This window comes from Bolinopsis microptera, chromosome 12, assembly GCF_026151205.1.
Source record: "Bolinopsis microptera isolate Bmic1 chromosome 12, MBARI_Bmic_1.0, whole genome shotgun sequence".
NCBI classification, from domain to species: Eukaryota; Metazoa; Ctenophora; class Tentaculata; order Lobata; family Bolinopsidae; genus Bolinopsis; species Bolinopsis microptera.
Genome location: NC_087083.1, coordinates 5,599,084 through 5,620,074, shown reverse-complemented (window position 1 = coordinate 5,620,074; position 20,991 = coordinate 5,599,084). Strand labels below are relative to the sequence as shown.

At 39.2% G+C, this 20,991-nt stretch overlaps 1 protein-coding gene across 3 annotated transcripts in view; it reads left to right on the top strand.

The window, feature by feature from the left end:
• The window catches only part of LOC134824617 (uncharacterized), an 80,648-nt gene extending 62,507 nt beyond the window's left edge, over window positions 1-18,141 (top strand). The window contains exons 2-10 of one of the 3 annotated variants that reach the window (XM_063836544.1): window positions 5,852-5,908; window positions 6,223-6,316; window positions 7,064-7,195; window positions 7,336-7,420; window positions 7,585-7,705; window positions 13,594-13,709; window positions 13,974-14,043; window positions 17,731-17,831; window positions 18,051-18,141. In XM_063836544.1, coding sequence (XP_063692614.1) covers window positions 5,858-5,908; window positions 6,223-6,316; window positions 7,064-7,195; window positions 7,336-7,420; window positions 7,585-7,705; window positions 13,594-13,709; window positions 13,974-14,043; window positions 17,731-17,831; window positions 18,051-18,114 — 834 coding nt within the window. In that variant the 5' untranslated portion in view covers window positions 5,852-5,857 and the 3' untranslated portion in view covers window positions 18,115-18,141. Of the gene's footprint in view, window positions 1-5,850; window positions 5,909-6,222; window positions 6,317-7,063; window positions 7,196-7,335; window positions 7,421-7,584; window positions 7,706-13,593; window positions 13,710-13,973; window positions 14,044-15,216; window positions 15,312-15,545; window positions 15,914-17,730; window positions 17,832-18,050 lie in introns of those variants that run through there. The other 2 variants (XM_063836545.1, XM_063836546.1) reach the window with 2 other exon arrangements.
• Window positions 18,142-20,991: the final 2,850 nt, after the last annotated feature.

The window sequence follows — 20,991 nt, the reverse complement described above, 5'->3', positions numbered from 1 at the left end:
CTTATAAAGTTATAAACTATAGCAAAGTAAGAAATGATTATTCGTATGCTAACTATAATTTTTTTAAAAAGATCTGGCTTCTTTATTTCAAGCTCTACCAGTTTGACATCTATGACCACAATTAGGGTTCAACATTAAACTTTCCCTTGGTAAGTGCTCCAAACATGTCTCACTAGCACTTATACAAGGTGTGCAAATCAGCAGTTTCGCACAAGAAGCTGCAGATTCAAAATATGTGATAGTGACGGAGATCTTGATCCCACACAGCACTTGGTGACATTTAATTGGATTTTTGTACGAGTGCATTAGGAGGAGGAGGGAGAAGGGTGAGGGTCACAAGTATGTCACGTGACCTCAAGGTGCGCTCGCCGTGTTCTAACTGAGATTCCCAATATCAACTGTACGAGAACGAAATTAAATGAGTGGGAAGATGAGCAAGATGTGTATGAAGTCAAATTATTTTATTACAGCATGCAGACTTACTTTATGGGACGTTATTTGACCGAATATTACGTAAACGGACATAATTTTCGCGAGCGTGCTAAATCACTTTACAGTCGATCTTCGAGATTGTTCTAAAACGACAGTTGAAACCAACTTCATTCGATGTATTTTCGGGTGCTGATTCCGAATCACCCCATGACATAAAGTTAAAATGCGCCCCTGACGAGATATTGGCGAAAAACTGTCTCGATCACGTGATATGACCGTATAAGAAAATTAATCTAATTTCTCGTTAGGGTTAGGTTTTCAGCATATGCTTTTGTTAAGGATTGGGTAAGGGTTAGGGTTGGGATCAGATTAGAGGGTTAGGGTTTCCAATAGTCGTTCAGGACCAGCTAAAGAATGGGTTATGAAAAAGTCACGTGACAGTTGAGTGTAGAGTGATTAATGATCATATTAATTTTCGTGTCCGTTCGTTAAAATGCCTTCATTAAAATCAAAATATTCAAAACCATTAAAAATCCGAACGTTTGTTTTCCTTCAAATTGTAGCAAATAATTTTTTAATCGATTTGTAATACAATAAGCAAGAAAATCAGTTGTTAAGCACTAAAAATGTTGATATAATTTAGTCCAATAGGATAGATATAGACCGAAATTAAAAAGTAGTCATACCCTGGACAATAAGTTCGTAGTGGAATACTTTTGGGAACAATTTCGACAGAGAAAACGGAGAAAATCTATTTGAACGGTCATTAAAATGAACGGTAAGGCCTCCGCAAGCGTTCAAGTAAAGTCAGGTCAGGTAAATCAAGTAGATTCGAGCGGATTTTAACAGACTTTAACGGACCTTAATGGACAATTTACTGGACTGAATCGGAATTCGGACTTAAATGGATTTAATTTTAACCATTTTACTGTCCTTAATCGAACTTTACCGGACTTCGCTGGCCCTTACTGGACTCGCTCATACTTTACCGAAATTTACCGGACTTACCGAAATTTACCGGACTTAACTAAACTGCCATTTACCAAATTGAACTGGATCTAACTAGACTTTACCAGACTTTTTCAAGACTCGAGTGGCTAAAACAGTGAAGATATTCGTAAATATTGTCTTCGTGTTCACTATTCTGTAGGATCAGTAGCGAGCACGGCGAGTATTAAGCCCCTGGTATTGCAGCCCGGGCTATTTGGAATGCTTGTTATCATCCTCGATAATCGCGGAAGGAATTGGGAACACGTACGCAACCTGATCAAAATCAATTTTATGTTGGGAGGTGCATAGTCTCCGAAACACAAATTACGCTGCCCATGTCAAAAGCCTACAGCTATACAGTTAGCGTGGCCGCGAGAGTTTATCGATATGAATTATAGTGTAATATATAGAATATGATAGGTTCAATATTAAGACAAAGTAACCTATCATATTCTATATATAATATTACACTATAATTAGTATTGATAAACTGTTGCGGCCACGCTAACTGTAGTATTTTTAAATAATTGTGCGGTTACCGTTTAGGATGATCGATTGTTTAAAAATTTGGCAATTAAAGTTTAATTAAAAATACAAATTTCGCATCATATAGATTAAAATAGAAAAGTTACCTTTAAGATTATCTTCTTACAACCAATTCTCAAGCGACTCAACTGATCAGCAAGCTTGGTAGACGGTATAAAACCCATGTTGCGAAAGCGGCCACACCTTCGTTTCAGTATGTATTTGCTAACAGGTGCAATTTGTACGAACGTGTGATAAACGAACCGAACCTTAAAAGTTAAAACTGAACAAATGATCGTTCTCTTTATCGGATCTCAATTGTTAATTTGTGCCTGTAGTCCACTTCTAGATTTTGTGGTTTATATATCAATAGACCATGTTTTGTAATTGTAACTGTGGGGTTATTTCACAGTGGATTTTATCAATCTCAGTTTTGCATCTGTTTGAACATTAGTATTCATTAGTTACTGAAGATGTACGGAGTGCCCGGAGAAGCTGAAAGTTAGCCGCCTCCCTAGTATCACATCACGTGATCAAATTCACATCACGTGATCAAACCATTGTCAGGAAAATTGAGCATCGTCTAGCGGAGTGTCTGACACCTGAACAAAAACAAATGCTGGTGGAAAGTGACAGTTATTTACAGCCAATTAATTTTCAGTAGCGACTAATCAAAACCCGGAATGACTATCACGTGCCATAAACAGTGTCCATGATTAGAATCCGATAATCAATAATCACCAACCGGTGTCCTAAATGGACACAATGATCTCAAAAGACTCGTTGAGTCTGTATCAACTCAAATACTATTGTCAACCCCTAATTAAACAGGCACATCTAGTGATTAAGCTAGGAGTAAGTGCTCAGAAATCAACGTGACTTGACAGTCACGTGGCAGTCAAATAACGTGACCCGGTTACTAGTTCATCGATAAATGATGGTATTCGAGGTTGCCAGGTGTTTTCCTTGATTTAAGCTGATAAAAGGTTGAAAAAAGGAACAGTTCAACATTCTAGATACCTGGAAAATAACTTAATGTTCTGCGGTGTTCAATAATTTCATGTCGAAATTTGGATTAAGTTGCTATTTCAAATCTGTTGCGTACTTTACTATTTTTTAACTAGTTTGGAAATTGGCCGTAAAAAATTTCATATACGGACTGGTTGTCACAAATTTTGTAACCGTTCACAAAGAAAATAAGAGCTTAAACCGTACCTTAATGTTTCGTGATCATCCTGTATTATCAATATATTTCGGAAATGTTTTGTTTTGTATGGAGTCATAACTAGTAAGCTAATTGTATTCCTTCACAAAATATATTGATCTCATGAAACTTATACACTCTACACTCTATAACAGACTGAACAAAGTCATACCAGGCTGAATACGTTTATATTCTCGTACATTGTTATTGAGTCTCATTTGATGCAGGTTCTTTTGATAAAAGTTCTGCTTTTTTCTTAATTCATTCAGTGTATATAACCTTATTATAAAGGTAAATAAATCACGTTACTTAGCAGTATTATATCCCTCCCTCTCCCTGCCTACTTTACAAATATTTATGTGTAGAAATTAAAGTTCTACACATAAAACTTCAAACTCCTTCTCATCCACTACGTAATGTGTAAACGACCTCTAAAGTTATAGCCTAAGCGTAATAAATCACTCTACAATGGAACTTCGAAATTTTTTAAAAGGCTCATCCGTTTTAAGCTTTGTAGTCATGTCTTGACATACGTTGCATGCCACTTTTCGCGCCGTCGAAGGCGATTTGTGATACGCAACGACGTATCAAGTCGAACTAGGTTTTTTTTAACTGATAAGAATAGAAACATAAAGTTCATATTGTGTCATTGTCTTTACTCGAGTTACGGTTATTACTACTTTTGGTAGTAATGGGCCAGGTCGCCTCCACAGCGTTGATCAGGGCTCTCTCTCTCGTAGTCACAGACAGATTTATGGCTGACTGCGAAGGCAAAGATCTCATCCAGGAGGGCTTCGTAATTAGCTTGCGTCTTTCTGGGGAGTAAGCCGGATACGAGGGATTTCTCCATTCGTCAGATATGGCCCAAGCATATGAATTTGTTATCGCAACTTGATATGTCTTTATCTGCTGCTTAATACGACTGACTCAGTGGATCACTTCGACATACGTGGCTTGAACCGACCGGAAGGACTTAATGGATCACTTCGCACTTCGAAATATGTGACGTGAACTTACCCGACGAATCACAAATATGACAGGATCCGGTGTCGCACTACAGTACGCTATCTGGACTGTAGTGCGATATGAACTCAAGTGCGAAAGATGGAGGTCTTGTCGAACTTCAGGTTTCGCACCACAGTTATACGTGTCGAACTACAGCACGTTTACCGTAGACTGTTCCTCATCACGTCGAGACCAATGGAATGGATATAATTAGTTGGCGCACAATAATATTAATATGGTGTGTCAACTATAATATTACTAATTATAGTGTCCTATCATAATTATATTATATACTCTGACTAGGTGGTATTAGGACATGATGCGATGAGGGAAAGTATCGACTGCGACTCCGAAAAACAAAGACGTGAAGTTATTAAGAGTTTACGGGAACAAAACCAACAGCTTTTAAGGAGAACCGAGTTTGAGCTAGAATATGAAACAATTGCCCTGACGCACGTGAAATTTGTATCTGATGAGGGCGATAGTAAACTGACCTCAGTTATACTTAATAAACCATATCATTTCCAATTTGTTACTAAACTTTGAACTCATTTTCAATTTCTACGTTTTGAGTACGCCTTGACTTAGAGAGTTGATCAGTACGAGTCGTACTGATCAACTCTCTAAGTCAAGGCGTACTCAAAACGTAGAAATTGAAAATTTCTACGACTAGTAAGTTTTTCGTATAAAAATGTTGACGGGTGTAGGCAGGGAAAGTTATTATGCGACTGATTTAAGCAGTTTGTCAACAGAGCTTAGTTCACCGAAGTACTAATATTAAGGAAATTAGCAAAGTTTTATTATTAATAAAATTGATTTGAAACAAAAATGTTTGCCAAAATTCACGTTACATTTCTGCTGACGTTAGCAAGGTTTTGGCTTCGCTTTGCCAATTTTATATAAGGGGTCAAAGTCTTTTCAATTTTGAAAATATACTTACAGCTGTAATAGGTCTCAAAAAGGGTGCAAAGAGGGAGAATCTGCAATTTTGTTGGACAATTTGCTTAAAAAAGAAGGAATTTTAGCATGAGGAATGTAAATTTGGACTACACTTTGTCTTTAGCAGTAACGCAATTTGGATAATGCAATGGCGAATTGGCCAAATGAGTCTAAAAATGTTGGCCCCTTTCCGCCCCTTGACAAGATTTTGTGAGGGGGCGGTTTTGACCTTGGTATAGAAACATGGACATACATAAGTCCTTATAATGGTGATATGTGGTATAAACAGACCACGTAAACGTGACATTAGTTCCATGTAATGGAACTATAATGATGTGAATACATCTTCATTCTTCACAAATAGGCACTGGAGGCTTTCCGTTCGGTTTCAAACTGTACATTTTCTTTCATTTTTATTTGATTGTTATTCGTATATTAGGATCAATATCAAAATCTTAGAACGCAAACGATTTGCACAGAAGTTTAGCCTCTGATTTAGTACAGACTACAGTGAATAGTGTTCAGTTAAGCTTTTCTGTATGTTTTTTTATGAGTCATTTTTTTCTGACAATAAAGCTATAATATAATAACACATCAATTAACTTCGGTCAAGCCCCCAGTAAACTGCGTGGTCACTGGAAGATCGTCACGAATTTTTGACACAGATTTCATTATTCGTTCGAACGGATTTCATTATTCGTTCGAACGTTTTTACCGACGCCCAAAATCTGACCAATTCATAATTTGATCTCCAGGGTAACAATGGTCACAGCTGGGGTTTCTGTTTTTGTTCTCTGTTTGACATTCATTACGGTAAAGATCCTTAACTACTTCCACTTTTCTCTTAATAAGCTTTATTTTATTTCCTCAATTTCATCAATAGTTACTTCTTAATACCACAATTTAATATGATTGAACTCCAAACTTCTGGATAATTTAAAACAGTATACAGTAAAACCCCGATTTACTGCACCCCGATTCACCGCGGCTTTTTATTTCCCCAAACTCCGCGGTAAATCAGGGTTTAACTGTATTCATTTTCAACGCTAATCTTTAATGGTGTTCTATCACTTTAGTTACAGGCCTTTGAGAAATAATAATAAAAACTTCAATCGAGAATATTCCAGGTGTCACAAACAGGGCCCGCTCTTGAGGCCTGCCAGATCTTAGAGGTCAGTCCCACGGCTGCGGACGGAAAGCTCATTCGAGTCGGATGCGGTGGTAAGTGTTTTCTTTTGGAGCTGTTAGTTTTCTTTTGGAGCTGTTAGTTCTCTTTTTGAGCTGTCAGTTCTCTTTTGGAGCTGTTAGTTCTCTTTTTGAGCTGTCAGTTCTCTTTTGGAGCTGTTAGTTCTCTTTTGGAGCTGTCAGTTCTCTTTTGGAGCTGTTAGTTCTCTTTTTGAGCTGTCTGCAGTTCTCTTTTGGAGCTGTCAGTTCTCTTTTGGAGCTGCTAGTTCTCTTTTGGAGCTGTTAGTTCTCTTTTGGAGCTGTTAGATCATGGTCGTGACCAGTATGAAGTGTGGGCGTAGTTACTTTATTTTCAAAGATAGATCACATGATTTGTCTCAGAATCGTATTTGTAGTCTGGTGGGATTTGTTCGTTTTCTTTACCCTCTATAATTATAGTCCCTGTATAAATTAGGAATAATTGCGAAAGACCATTACTCTTTCATGAAGGGTTCTAACACTGTGACCAACATAACAAAAATTGTAAGGACATACAAAGGTTAGCTATATAAAACAACTGACATCGAAGAAAATGTGGTGTCATATTCCAAACACAAGGAATGTTCAGATTAACTTTAAGACACCGCATAGTCATTAATGGAGCTGAACCTATCCGATTATATAGGATTTTGCTCTGCAGGTGCTGAGGTGCTCCGATTCACGAAAATGGAAAAAGTTTCCAAATTCCATGCGTTAAAATTAATGGGAAGGCACGTAAAAATCTACCAAATGATTTTTCTTCAGAAAAGACTGTTTCAATCGACCTACTGGAGGGAGGATCATATTCCACACTAAAAGTAATCGGCGAACAGGGCAGAAACCTTCTGACAGTGGACTACTTCAAGAACTCGAGGGAAATGTTCCTCGTTATCGAGGGTAAGCCAAATTGCTTTTATTCGATGTAACTAAGTTAGAATCACGCTGGGTTCCCATTTTTTGTTATTGACCAGCTTAATAAAAACAATAAATAAAAAGATTTTTCCATTTCGAACAGAACAGAGACCGTTCTTTTTCAGGAGAACAATTCGATGCAAAAGATGAAAAGAGTAAGGCAAAGGAAGGAGAAAAATTCAAAGAGTTGTTGGACGATCCCGATTTCGAGTAAGTTTCCCCAAGCTTTACTTGGAACAATGGAGATTGGACACCCTCTCGTCAGAAATCTATAAATTAGCTTATTTTTATGATTATAAATCAAATTACATTACCGAGAGGACTGAGAATTCTTCTTGAATGAATAACACCATTAATGAATAAATATTTTGCAGGTTTTTCCCCGAGGCTGTTCGACTTATTCATGACCAGCTTCAGTTGAAAGGTTGGGAATCTCCAGCTGTCATGTTTCTTTACAGAATGGGTATCGCAGCTGAGAACTACCACACCAAAATAGTAAGTTGAGTGGTATCCTCCCAATGCTTAACCACCTATCAATTTATTTTAAATTCTAGTTCTGCTCATACTATGGACTGGAAGACTTTGTTTGACAGTTTGCTCTATCTTCGCGCAAACACTGCGCCACATAACATGATATTATGCCTAGTGCCTACTACTCCAGTAGCAGGGAGGGGTTGGGTGTGCACTTCGATGTATAGAGTTTTTTGCTACTGAATCGGGTTAAATAGGTCATTGGTAACTCAAATCACCGAGGGGCGCATTTTGTATCGCTAGTCCCAGTCCTACAGGGCGAAATTTCTAAATTGCCCTCAGGCGAAAATTTGGGATTTTTGTATCTCGGCTTCTAAAAGACTTAGAGATTTGAACATTGGCTTAAAATAACCGCAATAGCCTTATTTATATACAAGTTATGAAGCAATCTAAGGTCTCAAGTGCCTAGTTTTAAAGATATTCACGAAAAACCGTTTTTTGGCTCATCGCAGCCTGAAATACCGGATTATTTTTTATCTCGAGCTAGAAAGGTCGTAGAAACTTCTCCTATATTGAAAAATATGCGCAATGAGCACATTTATATAAGACTTATGAATCATTATATGCTCTAAAATGCTTATTTGTAGAGATATTAGCAAAAATCAGTCATTTATGGTTACACCGATACAAATTTGGTAATTAATTTTGTCTTTTTGTTGCAAATATTCACGTTGCAATTTTCAAGATGCAGTTTGTTGCTATCGATAGGACTTTATATGCTATTGCATGGTTTTGATACAATCCTTCAGCACCTGACATAGGCAATAGGGGTCACAAACCCTGAAATTTCAGGAACTGGGCAGTGGCCGAGATAAATATTTGATAATTACTTGGACTCTTGACTGACATACATCTTTTCAACGGTTAGTTAGACATCTTAAACCAGTATTGAACGTTGAGTAAAACTTTTGATCCATTTGTAGCTCAGGTGATGTGCCCCAAAACCTCACGCCTGAGTGACAGTGGGCCTTATCGATCATGAGCAGCAAATCACAATGACTTTGGGCCTCAGAGACAAGGGCATTCGTACTCTTGGCTTAAATTGGCTCTTCGTTAGTATCATCGATCAGGTTTCTAACTTCTATATCATCTGCCTGTCCAGTGTCCATCCGTCTCTTTGAGATTCATTATTACTTCAAGTTCAGCCATTTCGCTTCTGTTCAACTGTAGGCGTAATGAGGGACTTCAGTCCAGCAATAAAGTCAATATCTCTAGATTTAGCAATATCTGGTTTCGCTACTTTTAAGGTAATTGTGTTCAGCAAGCAAGTTTGTAAGTTTTCAGTCGTACTGCCCCAAAGTATTGGCCCCCAGGGCACCAGTAATGCTGGAGCACTGGTAATGCACATGGTAATTATGCTAACATAGCTCATTTTTAAGTTCCTTTTTCAGCAGTCTTCCCTATCATACTGGCAATAAAAACAGATTCACCTCCTTTATCTCTAAATATAATCTTGAACCTGAGCTCTACAGGTTATCGAATGTCCATCTTAGCATTTAAAATTTACATTGAGTCATAAATTAGAATTATGTGGGGCACAGAGTCACTGAAGGACAGGTATCGTTGGGCCCGAAGTTCTTCAAGTTTTGGGACCCAAAGTTGCAGGTGCCAGAGGTCCTGGGGCTGACAATAATTGGGGCACGAGGTTGGAGGACATTCGATAACCTGTATAGCCCAGGTTCAAGATTATATTAAAGAGGGGGGGGTGTCACGTCCGTCTATGTCCGCTTGTCTTATAGAATCCAAAAAGGACAGGACATAGGCGGACATAGGCGGACATAGGCGGACATAGGCGGACATAGACGGACATAGGCGGACATAGGCGGACATAGACGGACATAGGGGGACATAGGCGGACATAGGCGGACATTAATGGACACCTAAATTGCTAAATAAAATGTTCAATTTTTGCTGTTATAGGGGGATCATGTTTTTTGTCCGTTCGGTACCCTATATTTTCAAAACGGACAAAAAATAGAGCGGACAAAAATGGACAAAAACGGACAAAAATGGAAATAACATTTAGATGCTTCCTCCTCCTACTCTTCCTCCTCCTCCTGGGTCTTCCTGATCTTCCTCAGTCCTCTTCCTCCTCCCCTCCTCAGTCCTCCTCCTACTCCTCCTCCTCGTCCTCAGTCCTCCTCATCAGTCCTCAACAGTCCTCCTCCTCCCCAGTCCTCCTCCTCCTCCTGAGTCCTCCTCCTGGGTCCTCCTCCTGGGTCCTCCTCCTCCTCTTCCTCCTCAGTCCTCCTCAGTCCTCCTCCTCATCCTTCTCCTCAGTCCTCCATCCTCCTCCTCAGTCCTCTCCCAGTCCCCATCCTCCTCCTATTCAGTCCTCCTCCTCCTCCTCAGTCCTCCTTCTTCTCAGTCCTCCTCAGTCCTCCTCCTCCTCCTCCTCCTGAGTCCTCCTCCTCCTCCTCTTCCCTCTCAGTCATCCTCCTCAGCCATCCTCCTCAGTCCTCCTCCTGAGTCCTCCTCCTCCTGGGTCCTCCTCTTCATCCTTCTCATCAGTCCTCCTCCTCCCCAGTCCTCTCCCAGTCCCCCTCCTTCTCCTCCTCCTATTCAGTCCTCCTCCTTCTCCTCCTCCTCCTCAGTTCTCCTCAGTCCTCCTTCTCATTTCTCCTAAGTCCTCCTCCTGGGTCCTCCTCCTGGGTCCTCCTCCTCCTCTTCCTCCTCAGTCCTCAGTCCTCCTTCTCCTCAGTCCTCCATCCTCCTCCTCAGTCCTCTCCCAGTCCCCATCCTCCTCCTCCTATTCAGTCCTCCTCCTCCTCCTCCTCAGTCCTTCTTCTCAGTCCTCCTCAGTCCTCCTCCTCCTCCTCCTGAGTCCTCCTCCTCCTCCTCCTCCTCCTCTTCCCTCTCAGTCATCCTCCTCAGCCATCCTCCTCAGTCCTCCTCCTCCTGGGTCCTCCTCCTCCTCTTCATCCTCCTCCTCTTCCTCCTCAGTCCTCAGTCCTCCTCCTCCTGGGTCCTCCTCTTCATCCTTCTCATCAGTCCTCCTCCTCCCAAGTCCTCTCCCAGTCCCCCTCCTTCTCCTCCTCCTATTCAGTCCTCCTCCTCCTCCTCCTCCTCCTTCTCATTTCTCCTAAGTCCTCCTCCTGAGTCCTCCTCCTCCTCTTCCTCCTGAGTCCTCCTCCTGAGTCCTCCTCCTCCTCCCTCTCAGTCATCCTCCTCAGTCATCCTCCTCAGCCATCCTCCCCAGCCATCCTCCTCAGCCATCCTCCTCAGTCCTCCTCCTTCTCAGTCCTCCTCAGTCCTCCTCCTCCTCCTCCTCCTGAGTCCTCCTCCTCCTCCTCCTCTTCCCTCTCAGTCATCCTCCTCAGCCATCCTCCTCAGTCCTCCTCCTCCTGGGTCCTCCTCCTCCTCTTCCTCCTCGGTCCTCAGTCCTCCTCCTCTTGGGTCCTCCTCCTGAGTCCTCCTCCCGTCCTCCTCCTCCTCTTCCTCCTGAGTCCTCCTCCAGAGTCCTCCTCCTCCCTCTCAGTCATCCTCCTCAGTCATCCTCCTCAGCCATCCTCCCCAGCCATCCTCCTCATCCATCCTCCTCAGTCCTCCTCCTCCTCCTGGGTTCTCCTCCTGGGTCCTCCTGGGTCTTCCTGATCCTCCCCAGTCCTCTTCCTCCTCCCCTCCTCAGTCCTCCTCCTACTCCTCCTCCTCGTCCTCAGTCCTCCTCATCAGTCCTCAACAGTTCTCCTCCTCCCCAGTCCTCCTCCTCCTCCTGGGGCCTTTTCCTGGGTCCTCCTCCTGGGTCTTCCTCCTCCTGGGTCCTCCTCCTCCTGGGTCCTCCTTCTCCTCCTCAGTCCTTCTCCTCCTCCTCCTCAGTCCTCTTCCTCCTCCTCCTCCCTCTCAGTCATCCTCCTCAGCCATCCTCCTCAGTCCTCCTCTTTCTCAGTCCTCCTCAGTCCTCCTCCTGAGTCCTCCTCCTCCTCAGTTATCCTCCTCCTCCTCCTATGTCCTCCTTCTGGGTCCTCCTCCTCCTCCTCCTCCTGGCTCCTGGGTCTTCCTGATCCTTCTTCTCCCTCTCAGTCATCCTCCTCAGCCATCCTCCTCAGCCATCCTCCTCAGCCATCCTCCTCAGTACTCTTCAGTCCTCAAAATGTTTGTCCGCTAATGTCCACCAATGTCCGCTAATGTCCACCAATGTCCGTCCAAGTCCGCCAATGTCCGTCCGGGTCCGCCAATGTCCGTCCGAGTCCGCCAATGTCCGTCCGAGTCCGCCAATGTCCGTCCGTGTCCGCCAATGTCCCAAAAAACACGTCCGTTGTCTCATAGAATCCAAAAAGGACAGGACATAGGCGGACATAGACGGACATGACACCCCCCCCTAAAGATAAAGGAGGTGAATCTGTTTTTTGCCAGTATGATAGGGAAGACTGCTGAAAAAGGAACTTAAAAATGAGCTATGTTAAGCAAAAAATCAGCATAATTACCATGTGCATTACCAGTGCTCCAGCATTACTGGTGCCCTGGGGGCCAATACTTTGGGGCAGTACGACTGAAAACTTACAAACTTGCTTGCTGAACACAATTACCTTAAAAGTAGCGAAACCAGATATTGCTAAATCTAGAGATATTGACTTTATTGCTGGACTGAAGTCCCTCATTACGCCTACAGTTGAACAGAAGCGAAATGGCTGAACTTGAAGTAATAATGAATCCCAAAGAGACGGATGGACACTGGACAGGCAGATGATATAGAAGTTAGAAACCTGATCGATGATACTAACGAAGAACCAATTTAAGCCAAGAGTACGAATGCCCTTGTCTCTGAGGCCCAAAGTCATTGTGATTTGCTGCTCATGATCGATAAGGCCCACTGTCACTCAGGCGTGAGGTTTTGGGGCACATCACCTGAGCTACAAATGGATCAGAAGTTTTACTCAACGTTCAATACTGGTTTAAGATGTCTAACTAACCGTTGAAAAGATGTATGTGAGTCAAGAGTCCAAGTAATTATCAAATATTTATCTCGGCCACTGCCCAGTTCCTGACATTTCAGGGTTTGTGACCCCTATTGCCTATGTCAGGTGCTGAAGGATTGTATCAAAACCATGCAATAGCATATAAAGCCCTATCGATAGCAACAAACCGCATCTTGAAAATTGCAACGTGAATATTTGCAACAAAAAGACAAAATTAATTACCAAATTTGTATTGGTGTAACCAAAATGACTGATTTTTGCTAATATCTCTACAAATAAGCATTTTAGAGCATATAATGATTCATAAGTCTTATATAAATGTGCTCATTGCGCATATTTTTCAATATAGGAGAAGTTTCTACGACCTTTCTAGCTCGAGATAAAAAATAATCCGGTATTTCAGGCTGCGATGAGCCAAAAAACGGTTTTTCGTGAATATCTTTAAAACTAGGCACTTGAGACCTTAGATTGCTTCATAACTTGTATATAAATAAGGCTATTGCGGTTATTTTAAGCCAATGTTCAAATCTCTAAGTCTTTTAGAAGCCGAGATACAAAAATCCCAAATTTTCGCCTGAGGGCAATTTAGAAATTTCGCCCTGTAGGACTGGGACTAGCGATACAAAATGCGCCCCTCGGTGATTTGAGTTACCAATGACCTATTTAACCCGATTCAGTAGCAAAAAACTCTATACATCGAAGTGCACACTCAACCCCTCCCTGCTACTGGAGTATACCTAATTGAACTTTATTTGAGTGGACTTTGCGTTTGCGGACATTGCACGGACGGTCACATTATTTGGCACTGAGCCCTCCAGCGCCCACGTGTGATATCCCACCAAACAAACTCCGGCAAGGTGTGCATTATACAAACATGTAAAGTTAGCGCAGATAAATTACATTGTTAACGTAGTTAACGTAGTTAACATCCCCAAGAACAAAAAAGGTGATACGGTGCTCAAGAAAAGACTTTTTGGTTGGGGAAAAGAACAAATTGCAGTTGACCCCAACACATATAAGTATCACGGCAGTAATCCAACTAAGAAGTGCACGTAAGTCAAATTATATCTTTCCTCACAATGGTTAAAAATCTGAAGAATTCCAATAATTAGGGAGTTTGCAAAGACCTGCTATTATTAGCTATTAGCAAAAGAGTTGTTTTACTTTTACTAAAACTTTTGGAATTGGTTTACTGTACAGGGTGCACATATCTGTTTTAGTATTATTCGTTACCACCTGAAAATATAATTTACCCGTCTTAATCGATTAATCATTTAGTTAATCTAATTAACTAATTAACTTTTAATTAATTTCAGATATAACGGATGGTCGGACCCAAGCATGGACAATCTCATAAGTAACGAGTGTAGAGGTGTCTGCGGACAGGTAATCGGTTCTTCACATTGCATAATCAACATATCAACATTCAACATATTAACATCTAACATAATATGTTCAATATATCAAAATTTATTTAACATATCTTCATTTTTTTATTATAACTATGGGCACGATGCATAAGTAAACAATTTTAAATTCTAAAATATCAAACTACGGCAAAGGTTCGATCATATTCATAAGTAACAAAAATGTCACGTAATACTAATCTCTTTATCATTATCACGTGATTACTCATTATCGTTACGTTTAAAAAGATCTCATTATTCATTTCATTTTAAAAGATCGCACAAATTCAGTCAGATTAGTCAAATGTCTTCAAAATGAAGTCATTTATTTAAACACAAACTAGAAGGTCATGAGTGTAGTTATTCACTTTTTCAAAATATGAAATAAAACTAAACTAAGTAAAATTAAATACAATTCTGGACGATCACTGATTCGATATAAAATAAACATTTGTACCCTGCAAAACCGTCTACGACAAGATAGTAAAAGAAACAGCCTCTATTAAGACAGTAAACTAAGTTAATACTAATAAAATTAAATTGTAGTCGAATAAAAATTTGATACACATTATCTTAATCAGAGAGAAATCTTATCATACATTTTTCTAATAAACTTAATAAATTTAAGGATCAAGCAACTTAAAGAAATGTTTAAAAAGCAACATTTATTCTAATCATACCACCGTCATTCCTTGAGGCTAGAACAAAGTAGGTTAATTATCATCATTTACTAAATCTTACTATATATAAAGCGAGACGATATATATATATATATATATCTGTGCCATTTTACTGACACCACGGCATCAACTTTAACGCAACTTTCCGCAAAAACCGTAAAAGATATACAACTGAAACTTTTTTGACTGGGTTAAATGCTTTAATGGCCTTCAAATCAGCATGAAAAAATAAAAAATTGGCCAAGGAATAATAATTTTAGTGCCCAAAATTTGGACTCCCAAGTGGTGTCAAAAACGCGAATTAAATAGGTAATAATTATTTTAGTCTCTCGAGTCTTGACACCACTTTAGGGTTAGACGGGTTCCTGCTAGTAGTAATAATAAACATACCGTGCTCTTACATCAAGGAAGCATAATATATTTGAAATAATTAATTTAATTGAGATAATTAATATAATTGATATAATATCAAGGTATGTTCTGCATGTTGGTTGTGGGTATGTGGAGACTGCTGCATGCACACAGGCTGCAAACGACACGACGACTTCTGCTCCAATTACTTCTCGTCGTATGTTATTATCAATTACTTACTCAAACTTAATGGCGTGATTTTATTCGAAATTTAATTTTACCCCTTCTTTGATACTTCTTTGAGGCCAGCAAAACTTTAACCTGATAAATTTGTCATATTTGATGTCACCAAAGCTCTAAAACATGTACGACAAACAAATTAATTAATTCTTCTCATCAACAATTTGAATTATTAAATATTAATTACAAAATTTGATTATTTCTTTTTCAGGGACTGTTTAACTGCTCGAGGAGTGCTTTGGGATACCATAACGGACACTCCTATGGATTGCTAGATCAATTTCACTCATCTTTGACGAATCAGATGGCGGATGATTAGATTCTCGCCGATTAATTCGATCACCATCAAATAGTTTTTAAACCCATATGTTATTAGTGAACAGTTGTTTAGATAGTGTTAGATTTTATCCTAGGGTAATCTCAAATGCCAGACCTACGATATACAATTTTAAACCTTTAAAGTTCAGCAATTTCAATCATATTTATTTTTATGCTTAATAAATTAGATATTTATTTATTGAATCATTACGTCTTGTCAAATACAATTTAACTTCATTATCTTTATCATCTTTCCAGCAACTCAATTGTTTTAATATCTCAAACTAAATGAACCGGTAACAACACAATAATCAAACAGCAAGTGTTGTTGACACTAGGATATCTGCAGATATCAGTGTGATAAACTTTAAAGGTCCTGATAAGTGACGAGGTCTAGCTGATTTCTGGGTTGTTAACACTTTAACAGAGATATCGATCTCAGCAGCTCCAGAATGCTCTATATTAATAACGGTTTGGCGGCAAAAATCTGCAACATTCAATTCCTCTCAGCATTTGCTCGGCAGGAATATTAACTTATCAAAAGTCAAATTACAATGGTAATTTCTGACCCAATATAAAAATTAAGTTTACCCAAAAGTCAAAAAGTATATATTGTACACAAAAAAGTAAGATTAAAATTGGAAAATAAGATTAAAATTAAAATAAAGATTAAAATTGGAAACTTTTTATGATAGGGAGCAAAAAATTACCAGATCAGAGGGCTGAAACAGCAGAAAGAGCAAAAATGCCCAATATATATAATAAGGCCATTATATATAATAAGGCTTGTATGGAACAATGTGGGGATAAGCTGAGACAAAACATCATAACAGCTCCTCATCCCACGGAGGAGGACGACGATCAAGTTTCTTTTACTGACATCTGAACCATCTTCTCTCCAGTGCTTTATTTCTGGACCTCCGGCCAATAATTTATAAACTTTTGCGGCCCTCAAAGACCAAAAGTTAACGATTTAGGAAATACTTAATATACAATTCAAAATAAAATCCAACATAATCATAGTGCATATTACTATAGATCTACACCTTGAACTGGTCTATGATGTCATGATGATTGATCAACTAAAAAAATAAGGCGGCGTACAAAATTGCAGCATGTGTAGATTACCGCCCAAGATCTAGTATTTGTAGGATACATTTTAAACCCGAATTGCATGAGGCTAATCTGACTGTATGAAATGTTATGTAATTCTATTAAACCATGTATAGTGACCGTCACCCACCTCAAAACGTGCTCACCTCAAAACGTGCTCACCTCAAAACGTGCTCACCTCAAAACGTGTTCACCTCAAAACTTGCTCACCTCAAAACTTGCTCACCTTAAAACTTGCTCACCTCAAAACTTGCTCACCTCAAAACTTGCTCACCTCAAAACTTGCTCACCTTAAAACTTGCTCACCTCAAAACGTGCTCACCTCAAAACTTGCTCACCTCAAAACTTGCTCACCTTAAAACGTGCTCACCTCAAAACTTGCTCACCTCAAAACTTGCTCACCTTAAAACTTGCTCACTTCAAAACGTGTTCACCTCAAAACTTGCTCACCTTAAAACTTGCTCACCTCAAAATGTGCTCACCTAAAAACTTGCTCACCTCAAAACTTGCTCACCTAAAAACTTGCTCACCTTAAACTCCTGTTGTGTTGTATTCAGTCCTAATTCTAACTGCATAATACGAAGGATTGTGTCTCGTTCTTCAATTAAATGCACTAATTACTAATGGAGTTGTGGGTATTCATAGGGTTTGAGCTAAGATTAAGGTTGGAGTTTAGGGAATAAAAATACTTAACGAAAAAAATAAATAAACAAATACTGGGACTGAACGACATAAACCATATCATTAGAACCACATCACCACAAACTAGTACTCAGGGTCATCCGATCATCCAATAACCGCTTTTTCAAGAGTTTTAATTGTGGTACAAAGTATTTCAAACTTTTAAATTCAAAATATATCAAGACTTGACCAAAATTCAATATACGTCTGCTAAAACCGCATCGCCTCTACTTAATTGTGAATATGACTTTAAAATAGCACAAATTTAAAAATATTTCCCTCAGGTGTGCACCTCGTGCTGGGAATGGGTATGTAACGACTGCTGTCTGCACAACGGGTGTTACAGACACGATCTTTTCTGTGACATCGGTGGATACATGGGACCGTGAGTTCTGCTTTGATTATTTCTTTTTGGTTTTTAAAACCATTAATAAAATTTTATTAATTGATTGCAATCATGTCAGGCTTAAGGTTTGAGTTGAATTATCGGCTAAAAATAAATTGTTATGTAGGATGGGGATATCATTTTGTAAATTTGATTGAAAATTATAACCGAAGTTTCAAAAAAACATCTCGGCTCTTTTTCATTATTGCACAACTTCAGAGATTGTCTGTCCTGTAGAGGTGTGCTGTGGGATATGCAGACGGAAATGCCATACGACTGCTAGATCATTCACTGTGACACTTTGGCACTAGTGTGACACTGTGACACTGTGACACTGTGACACTGTCACACTGTGACACTAGTGTGACACTGTCACACTGTCACACTGTCACACTGTCACACTGTCACACTGTCACACTGTCACACTGTCACACTGTCACACTGTCACACTGTGACACTGTGACACTGTGACACTGTGACACTGTGACACTGTGACACTGTCACACTGTCACACTGTGGCACTGTCACACTGTGACACTGTGACACTGTGACACTGTGACACTTATATTTGAATCTGATCGGTTTATTGCTGTCACATGTCCACCACAGAATCCAAATGTATACTTCACGTTTAGACTGCGAATGTTTTTTAATTTTCAATTAAAGAAAGGGATTTAGATTATTATTGTCAGCAAAAATGTAAGGAGTTAAGAATCAACCCCATTGGTTTAAAAACCATTAATAAATGTTTACTAATTGATTGCAATTGTCAGGTTTAAGGTTTGAGTTGAATTATCGGCTTAAAATAAATTGTTATGTAGGATGGGGATATCATTTTGTAAATTTGATTGATAATTATAACCGGAGTTTCACAAAAACATCTTGCATCTTTTACATTATTCCTCAACTTCAGAGATTGTCTATCCTGTAGAGGTGTGTTGTGGGATAGGCAGACGGGAATGCCGCACGACTGCTGATCATTCACTGAAACAATTCAAAATATATTTATTCATTTTTAGAGATAAAGGGTTGGTTTTATTTGTTTTTTTGCATATCGGAGTTCCAATTTGCCTGACAACCCTCATTATTCTCATAAAAAACGAGAAAACTGATCTGTTGTAGTTGTCCAAAAGGCATCAATGCTGACATCATTACTCAAATCTATTAGTTATACATTGCATTTACAGAGGAACAGACCATTTTACGTTAAAGAACGTGTTTAAAGCTTCTACAAGCTATTTAATTGAAGGAGAAGGAAACATAAATCAAATAAATTGTGAGCCATCAGTGTAAATTACTTTGTAAACTTTGGCATAACAATGACTGTAAGAGTGCAGTTAGATTACTCATGTTATAAGGCAATATTTTGGCCAATTTCTCGTGTGTTTCAACAATATCCAAAATTTGGACTAAAAAAGTTTAATTTGAACAACAGTATACAATGAAATGTAAGCGTAGCAGTAAGTCATGATAACTACAAAATCGTATATTGCACTCGTATGTTTGGTATGAGGATTCTATCGGTTAAATTTATAACTTTTAATTTATCTTTACACAGGTTCTGAATAATTAAAATAGACATTTTTTCGTTAGGAAGGACTTACATCACAGCAAGTTCTCTTGTCCATCCCATTTTTAACATATCTCTACAGCTGTTATCATACTCGCGGTAGATATTCGAAAAATATGATTTATTCTGAATGTATCACCTCACAGCTTTCACAGAGAATTGCTCTCTGTAATGTCGGAGGAGGAAGAGCTGTTCTTTCAAATCAATAAAGTTCCTGATGAAGATTCAAAGGGCTCCAGGGTTTGAAATCTAACAAAGCTTTCCGTACCGTTACATAATTTATTTAGGGGGAGAATAGCTTCCCCTATTTAGAATGTCCTCTGTCTTTGTCAATCATTTTCGCCACCCGAATTGTTATAAATCGAGATAGTTATAAACTGAATAATAATATTTACAGGTGTTTGTAAAGAGTGATGGAACACGGTTTACTGATGGTCGAACATTGAAGCTTGAAGTGAACACTTCATACGTGATACACATAGAGGTTAGATGTAAGTTGGTGACAAAAACGGAGTTACTAAGTTGGTTACTCAATAAGTTACTGAGTTGGTTACTCAGCAAGTTACTAAGTAGGTTACTCAGTAAATTACTAAGTTGGTTACTCATTGAGTTACTAAGTTGTTTACTCTGTAAGTTACTTAGTTCGTTACTCAGCGAGTTACTAAGTAGGTTACTCAGTAAATTACTAAGTTGGTTATTCAGTGAGTTACTAAGTTACTTAGTAAATTACTAAGTTGGTTACTCAGTAAGTTACTAAGTTGGTTACTCAGTGAGTTACTAAGTTCGTTACTCAGTGAGTTACTAAGTTGGTTACTCAGTGAGTTACTAAGTTGGTTACTCAGTGAGTTACACGGGCACCTACATTCACGCTTTTCATTTAAATGTTGTTTAAGTACGAACATCCTTCAGCTTAGTACTTCAGTAACATTAATAGTTACAAATAAATTACAACATGCTTATCAGATAGCTAATGGTTTGTACTTATCATTGTTACCACCCTTGCACCCTTATAGGTTGGTCAGAGGTCGAGAACGTTGACTACCCTGCTCGTTAACTCAATACCATTATCAGTGCTTGATGTCGGGGAGAATATTAAAAGTAACGTAAGTTTTATATTATGTATTATATTATCTGACTAATCTTGGGATCACCTTTGATTCGAGAATAAACTCCTACAAATTATTTAAATTTAGGTCATCAATGGTTTCGAGTTTTTAAGACGTTTCGTGGCACCCAGAAAGTTAGCAATAAAAGTTTCGGCACTTTTTGCAAAAATCGGAAACTTTGATGGTCCGAGTTTCATTTCGTCCAGAGTATAACGCTTTTGAAACAACACCATGATATAGTGTCAATTATATAATTATATGTTTCCAGACCCACCCCCCCCCCCCCCCCCCCCCCCCCCCCACCAACTGAACACTGGTTATAACATTTATTCTGAAACCTTTTTTCTTCGCAGAGTAACGTTTACAAAGCTATATTTGACACGAACACGGTGCGACTTACTCAGAATTCGGAACGAGACACTTTAATAATCTGTGCTCACCTAGAGGGAGTTGGTGCTCTCATGGTGCCAATCCAGACTAAATA